The sequence below is a fragment of the Mandrillus leucophaeus genome, unplaced genomic scaffold, assembly GCF_000951045.1.
Source record: "Mandrillus leucophaeus isolate KB7577 unplaced genomic scaffold, Mleu.le_1.0 Scaffold156, whole genome shotgun sequence".
Taxonomy (NCBI): domain Eukaryota; kingdom Metazoa; phylum Chordata; class Mammalia; order Primates; family Cercopithecidae; genus Mandrillus; species Mandrillus leucophaeus.
This window is the reverse complement of record NW_012101543.1, coordinates 3130635-3138534: the sequence shown is the minus strand read 5'-3', so window position 1 is coordinate 3138534 and position 7900 is coordinate 3130635. Positions and strand designations below refer to the sequence as shown.

Below are 7900 nucleotides of genomic sequence, written 5' to 3'. Positions count from 1 at the left end.
GGTCTCGATCTCCTGACCTTGTGATCCGCCCGTCTCGGCCTCCCAAAGTGCTGGGATTACAGGCTTGAGCCACCGCGCCCGGCCAAAAAATTTTTCTTTTTTCCTTCTTTTTTTTGGAGACGGAATCTCATTCTGTCCTCCAGGCTACAGGGCAGTGGCGCGATCTCGGCTCACTGCAACCTCCGACTCCCGGCTTCAAGCAATTCTCCTGCTTCAGCCTCCCAAGTAGGGATTACAGGCATGTGCCACCATGCCTGGCTAACTTTTGTATTTTTTAGTAGAGACAGGGTTTCACTATTTTGGCCAGGCTGATTTTGAACTCCGGGCCTCAAGTGATCCACTCATCTCGGCCTCCGAAGTCCTGGGATTACAGGCGTGAGCCACTGTGCCAGGCCGCATTTTTTTTTTTTTTTGAAACAGGATCTCACTCTGTGGCCCATTTCTACTCACTGCAACTTGAGCTCAGGTGATCCTCCCACCTCAGTTTCCCCAGTAGCAGTTGGGATTACAGATGCATGCCACCACACCTGGCTAATTTTTGTATTCTTAGTAGAGACAGGGTTTCACCATGTTGCCCAAGCTGGTCTCAAACTCCTGAGCTCAAGTGATCCGCCTGCCTCAGCTTCTCAAAGTGCTGGGATTATACACACGAGCCACTGTGTTTGGCCAATTAATGCATGCTTTGATGAGGCTGAATACATCAATCAAACTAAAGAAAGCTTATTTTTTCATTTAGCTCTATGGCCTCTGTAACTGAAAGAAATATACTTTATTTTCAACCTTACCACTTGATTTAATCTTCACTAATCTATTCCTTTGGAATACCTTTCTTAAAATAATCTCGCTACCTCTTTGCTGAAGTCCACATTTTGGGGTTCAGTTTCTTTTAGTTGAACAATTTCTGCTGTGGGAGTTTCACGGTCTGGCTTTACATCATTTTCTCTAATGACAATGTCCAGTTCCTTAACGTTATCATCCTTCCTTCGAGTCTGCTCAAAAGACGTATAGCATTTTTATATTCATACTGTGCATGCATGTATATTTTATAAATAGTGCCTGTTAATTCTGAAAATAGAACAAAGCTGGCTCTTCACTCATGAAGTTTTCTTATGAAAACTAACAAAGAAAATTTATATATATAGCAGTATTCCACACATTTTTCTCATCTCTTTTAAAAAAAGCATTTATTTTGTAATTTGCAGAATGTGCCACAATTCAGACTGTTGCTTTGTTTAGTCTCCTTTAGCAATGCCCGCTCTTGATTAGATGGAAAGAGGGGATGTCCATTAGGACAGGAAAGCATGTTCAGCTGATGCATTCAGTTTATGCCATTATAGACAAACTTTTAAGATACTATTGCTAGGTGACAAGTGTCTACAAACAGGGACAGACCAGACAGAAGCTACTGAACAGGTTGACTAGGCTGCTATCTCTGAATTTATAAAGAGTGGCAAAAAAAAAAAAAAAAAAAAAGAAACAAAATGGCATCACTTTTTAAGCCTGAAGTGAGAGGTGATGGACAGCACACTTGGAACTTTATTTAGAAGCTCTCTCCTGCTACCATTTAGGTCATGTTAAATTAGGACACAGAGCAATACACATTTTATTGAGAGGGGAATTGGGGACTATCTTGGTAACCTGCATAGCATTTTACATTTGTTGAAAACCCTTTTATTTTCTTAGTGTCTGGGCAGCTGTATTATCACCGTACAGTTGAAGACATTAAGTCCACAACTGGTCCACGGGCATCCAACATGTAGTTTAGCTCTGGTATCTTGAACTCAGGGTTATTTACATTTTACTTAGCTGTTTTAGCTTATTATTACAAGAATTAAATAATATAAAATAACTATCCATACTGCAGACCTTTTAAGACCTATCAATCATATAACTCTGATTCCAAAATTCAGTGATATTAGATTCACACAAAAGAATAATCAAATGCAATTCATATACCTGAGTAGTCCTAAATGGATTATCCCTTAAATTTGAAGGGCTTTGTAAGGGTGACTGGTCTGAAGCACCAATAACATTTAATCCTTTTTTCTTTTCCCTCAGGCACGCTTGTTGATGTCTTCTTATTCTTTCCATTTGCTCTTCCACCGTCATCCTAGGTCGAGTACTTTCAGCCAAGCAGAGCTGTTCCACTGCACTTCTTGGTCTTTCCTTCAATGTAAAAATGAACATATCAATACATAGATGAAAACTTTTGAAAAGTATGATGGAATAAAAAATTTTGTAAAGTGCATTTATTTATTTTGTTTTCAAAATCACAAGAAGAGGTTCTGAGTGTCATTTAGATATCACCAGAAAGACACATGAAATTGCTACTTAATCCTTAACTGGTAATTGGTGAGGTATGGTCAATGACAGAAAGAAAAAGTGAGAAGATATATAAGGGAGGAGAGAGAAAAGAGGAACAAGAAGTTTTTTTTTTTGTCTTTAAAAAAAAAAAAAGTATATGGGCCAGGAGCGGTGGCTCACACCTGTAATCCCAGCACTTTGGGAGCCTGAGGTGGGTGGACTGCTTTAGCCCAGGAGTTTGAGACCAGCCTGGGCAACATGGTGAAAATCCATCTCTACCAAAAATACAAAAATTAGCCAGGCAGGCGTGGTGGTATACGCCTATAGTCCTAGCTACTTGGGAGGTTGAGGTAGAAGGATGGTTTGAGCCCAGGAGGTGGAGGTTGCAGTGAGCTGAGATCATGCTATTGCACTCCAGAATGGATGACAGAACCAGACCCCATCTCAAACAAACAAACCAACCCTCATAATTCAGTTCTAGAAAATCTGGGTAAAACAAAAAACACCACCATGCCCACCATAAAAGGGCAGGGCAGGCTGGGTGCAGTGGCTCATGCCTATAATCCCAGCACTTTGGGAGGCTGAGGCAGGTGGATCACTTGAGGTCAGGAGTTCAAGACCAGCCTGGCCAACATGGTGAAAACCCGTCTCTACAAAAGTACAAAAAAAATTAGCCAGGCATGGTGGCTCATGCCAGTAGTCCCAGCTACTCGGGAGGCTGAGGTGGGAGAATCGCTTGAACCCGGGAGGCAGAGGTTGCAGTGAACTGAGATTGTGCCAGCCTGGGCAATGAGTGAGAGTCTGTCTCAAAAAAAAAAAAAACAAAAACACACACACACACACACACACACACACACACAGAGAATATGGTAGCTCTGGAGTAAGCCAGTCCCATGACCCTGAAACGGAAAGCTGCATAAAACTCAAACGAGGAGAAAAGCAGGGGCACGTGTCTAAATATTACAGATTTCTTTTATTTTGATGAAAATGTAATGTTTTAAGTTATACATTTACCGTGAAAAGACAAATAGAGCAAACACCCCTAGATATTTTCTTTCTTATCAGTAATAAAACTATGAAAACACTTATTTTCTATAAATCAGTCATATTTGAAAATGCTTAATGAAGTATACATATACATACACACATACCTATATATATACACACACACACATATATACACACACATATACATACAGTTGTTCCTTGAACAACACAGGATTGAGCTGCAGAAGTCCATTTATATAAGGATTGTTTTCAATAAAGGTTACACCGAGTGTGCCTGCCTCTCCTTCTACTTCTACCTCTTTTGCCTCTGCCACTCCTGAGACAGTTAAGAACAACTCCATTGCTGGGCATGGTGGCTCACACCTGTAATCCCAGCACTTTCGGAGGCTGAGGCGGGCAGATCATCACGAGGTCAGGAGTTAGAGACCAGCCTGGCCAACATGGTGAAACCCTTTGTCCACTAAAAATATAGAAATTAGCCGGGCATGGTGGCAGGTGCCTGTAGTTCCAACTATTTGGGAGGCTGAGGCAAGAGAATCATTTGAACCCGGGAGGCAGAGGTTGCAGTAAGCTGAGATCGCGCCACTGCACTCCAGCCTGGGTAACAGGGAGATACTCCGTCTCCAAAAAAACAAAGAAAACCCCCCCAAAAAACAACTCCCTCTTCTTCCATCTAGTCAATGTGAAGATGATGAGGACGAAGATCTTTATGATGAACTATTTCCACTTAATAAATGGTAAAATATATTTTCCCTTGTGATTTTAACTTTATTTATTTATTTTTTGAGACAGGCTGTCGCTCTGTTGCCCAGGTTGGGGTGCAGTGGGGCGATCATGGCTCATCTCACCCTCCCGGGCTCAAATCTCTTGAGTAGGTGAGACCATAGGTACTGGCCACTATGCCTGGCTAATTTTTTTGGTAAGTTTTGTAGAGATGGGGTCTCCTTATGTTGCTCAGGCTAGTCTTGAATTCCTGGGCTCAAGCAATCCTCCAGACCTGGCCTCCCAAAGTGCTGGAATTATAGGTATGAGCTACTATGACTGGCCTAAACCTGCTAGTATCTTTCTGCTTGATTTTATATTTGTGTTTTTGTTTTTTTTGAGAGAGAGTTTCACACTCTCTTGCCCAGGCTGGAGTACAGTGGTGCAATCTCAACTCACTGTGACCTCTGCCTCCTGGGTTCAACTGATTCTTATGCCTCAGCCTCCTGAGTAGCTGAGACTACAGGCGCCTGCCACCACGCTTACCTAATTTTTGGATTTTTAGTAGAGACAGGGTTTTACCATGTCGGCCAGGCTGGTCTTGAACTCCTGATCTGCCTGCCTGCCTCGGCCTCTCAAAGTGCTGGGATTACAGGTGTGAGCTACAGCACCTGGCTTCTGCTTGATTTTAAAACGCACTTTTTGTAGTCCTTTTTCTGTAGACTTGTTATTTTAGCTTTAACATTTCCAGTGAAATCTTCCAATCTGTAAAAAATGCCTAACTCTCTGAACAAACAATAGTATTTCAGAATCATGACCATTAATGTTAATGCTGATACATTATCTTTATTCCATGATAATTATTTCTATGGATCTTTATAATTTCGTACTAACTGAAAACATTACATTTCTTATATATAAATGCAGCCGAGTTTTTTGGCATATACTTTGTAGCTGTGCTTTAATATCTTTGAAGAATAGCTAGCCTGGGCAAGAGTGAGACCCCGTCACTACTAATAAAAAAGAAAAAAAAATGAGCCAAGTATGGTGGTACATACTTATTGTCCCAGCTAGCCCGGAGGCTGGGGTGAGAGGATCCCTTGAGTCCAGGAGTTGGAGGCTGCAGTGAGCTATGATCATGCCACTGCACTTCAGCCCAGGAAACAGAGTGAAACCCTATCCATTAAAATAAAAAAAAAAAAAAAAAAAAAGACTAGCCATATATCTTATATGTAGCACCTTTCAGTCTTGTCTTATAGGTTCAAATTATCTCATACCAAATAGGTAGAGTATTTACAAAGATAAAAAGTGGAAGTATTTTTGCAGCCCGAATTTCTAGAGAATACTTGAAGAAAAGGAGTTAAGTATTCTCAGCATTTTCCAAAGAACAAACAAGACTGGTTTAGAGTTCGAATTAAATGAATCTCAGATGAAAATGTAAAATATAGGATTTATTTTCCAGTCCCAACTCACATTTCTCAGAGTAACCAGAGGATTGGCAAACTCTAAAGCTATTAATACCATAGCTAAAAGGCCCTGCAACCTCATGATAGCTAGAAAATCCATTAACTTTTGGGTGGCCACAGGACACATCTATACCTCTCATCGAGAAAATTCTTAGAGGCATCGAGGAGTGTAGCACAGTGATTAGAGAATAGATTCCACAAATCGTGGACTACGACTATGACTCCACGTCTAGGCTGATCAAAAGAAACTTAAATTAGGTATTGACTAGGTCTGTCCTCTGACGTGCTAATATAAACGAAATTTTAAGAATAACTAAGTTTTTCTTCGAGTATGCAAAAATAATTTTGATAAGACACTGAAAATAAAAACATGTAAAAAAGCAATAAATAGGTCTGAGAATCTTTCTAGACATTAATTTCCAGTTAAATACCGTTCTTAGATCCATCATCTTCTTCGTTTTCCTCAAGGTTACATATGAAGCTATTGTCGAAGATTCGGGTGTTGGTGATTTTGTTCTTGGAGGGACTACTCCAACAGGAAAGTGGGAACCTAAAAATTAAAACAGCAGTAAGTTCTACAAAACATCTTTTTTCCAGCATTGCTTTCTTTTAACTTACTTAATTTCTCACACTTTTTCAAATCAGAAAGCAAATTTATTTAAAAAGAGTCAGGCTGGGTGTGGTGACTCACGCCTGTAATCCCAGCACTTTGGGAGGCTGAGGCAGGCGGATCACCGGAAGCCAGGAGTTCGAGACCAGCTTAGCCAACATGGTGAAATGCTGTCTCTACTATAAAAAATACAAAAATTAGCCAGGCCTGGTGTCAGGTGCCTGTAATCCCAGCAACTCAGGAGGCTGAGGCAGGAGAATTGCTCGAACCCAGGAGGTGCAGGTTGCAGTGAGCTGAGATCGTGCCCTTGCACTCCAGCCTGGGTGACAGAGAGGACTCTGCCTCATAAATAAATAAATAAATAAATAAAAAATAAAAAGAGTCAAAGTCAGTCAATGATACCACCAGATAAATTTAGGGTTACATTTAAAAATAAAATTCTGTTCATGGCTGTAATCCTAGCATTTTGGGAGGCTGAGGTGGGAGGATCACTTGAGCTCAGGATTTTCATATCAGCCTGGGTAATATAGTAAGACTCTGCCTCCACAAAAATTGAAAAGAAAAAAAAAAATTAGGTGGGTGTGGAGGTGCACACCTATAGTCCCAGCTACTCAGGAGGCTGAGGTGAGAGGATCACTGCAGAGGTTGCAGTGAGCTGAGACTGCATCATTGCACTCCAGCCTGGGCAACAAAGCAAGTGAGAACTTGTCTCCTTAAAACAAAAAAAAGAAAAAAGAAAAAATAGTACAGATTAACTGATGATATTTTTAAGAACATTAACTATAAAATGCCCTCTTTTGGTCAGGTGCCGTGGCTCATTGCCTATAATCCTAGCGGTTTGGGAGGCTGAGATGGGAGGATCACTTCAGGCCAGGAGTTTGAGACCAGCCTGCTCACACAGACCCATCTCTATTACACACACACACACACAAAAGCCTTCTTTGTCATCCTGATACATCTCTATCATCATCCTAACATGTTAGTTCAACCTAAATGTCCTTAATTTCTGCTTGGCTTTTAAAAATCATACAATATTGCCTCAAAGCATCCACTAACAATGTTAACAATAGCTAACTATAGGTGATCATTTTCACTTTCTCTTCTGTATTTTTCTTTTTTTTTGAGATGGAGTCTTGCTCTGTTGCCCAGGCTGGAGTGCAAATGGCACGACCGTGACTCACTGCAACCTCTGCCTACTGGGCTCAAGCGATCCTCCCACCTCAGCCTCCTGAGTAGGAGGGACTACTGGCATGCACTACCACGCCTGGTTAATTAATTTTTTTGTAGAGACAGGATCTTGCCACATTGCCCAGGCTGGTCTCGAACTCCTGGGCTCAAGCAATCCTCTTGTCTCGGCTTCCCAAAGTGCTGGGATTACAAGCACGTGCCGCTGGGCCCAGCCAGTCTTTTTTATTTTTTTATTTTTTGAGATGGAGTTTCGTTCTTGTTGCCCAGGTTGGAGTGCAATGGCACGATCTCGGCTCACTGTAATTTCTGCTTCCTGTGTTCAAGCGATTCTCCTGCCTCAGCCTCCTGAGTAACTGGGATTACGGGCATGTGCCACCACGCCTGGCTAATTTTGTATTTTTAGCAGAGACAGGGTTTCACCATGTTGGTCAGGCTGGTCTGGAACTCCTGACCTCAGGTGATCTGCCTGTCTTGGCCTCCCAAAAGTGTTGGGATTACAGGTGGAAGCCACCGCGCCCGGCCTGGGCCAATCTTTTTAAGTGAAGCATTCAGTCCAATTATATTTGTTGTAATTGCCAATGTATTTAGATTTATTTGTAACAATGTATTTTTTTGCTTTGCA

General features: G+C 41.5%; 1 protein-coding gene across 1 annotated transcript in view; it reads right to left on the bottom strand.

Annotated features, from left to right (window-relative positions):
- PLEKHA5 (pleckstrin homology domain containing, family A member 5) overlaps window positions 1–7900 on the bottom strand; it is a 147930-nt gene that overhangs the window by 22612 nt on the left and 117418 nt on the right. Inside the window, exons 18-20 of the mRNA XM_011975468.1 lie at window positions 5912–6034; window positions 1957–2166; window positions 849–989 (exon numbers count right to left, since the gene is read on the bottom strand). Of these exons, the coding sequence (XP_011830858.1) occupies window positions 849–989; window positions 1957–2166; window positions 5912–6034 (474 nt within the window). The remainder of the gene's footprint in view (window positions 1–848; window positions 990–1956; window positions 2167–5911; window positions 6035–7900) is intronic.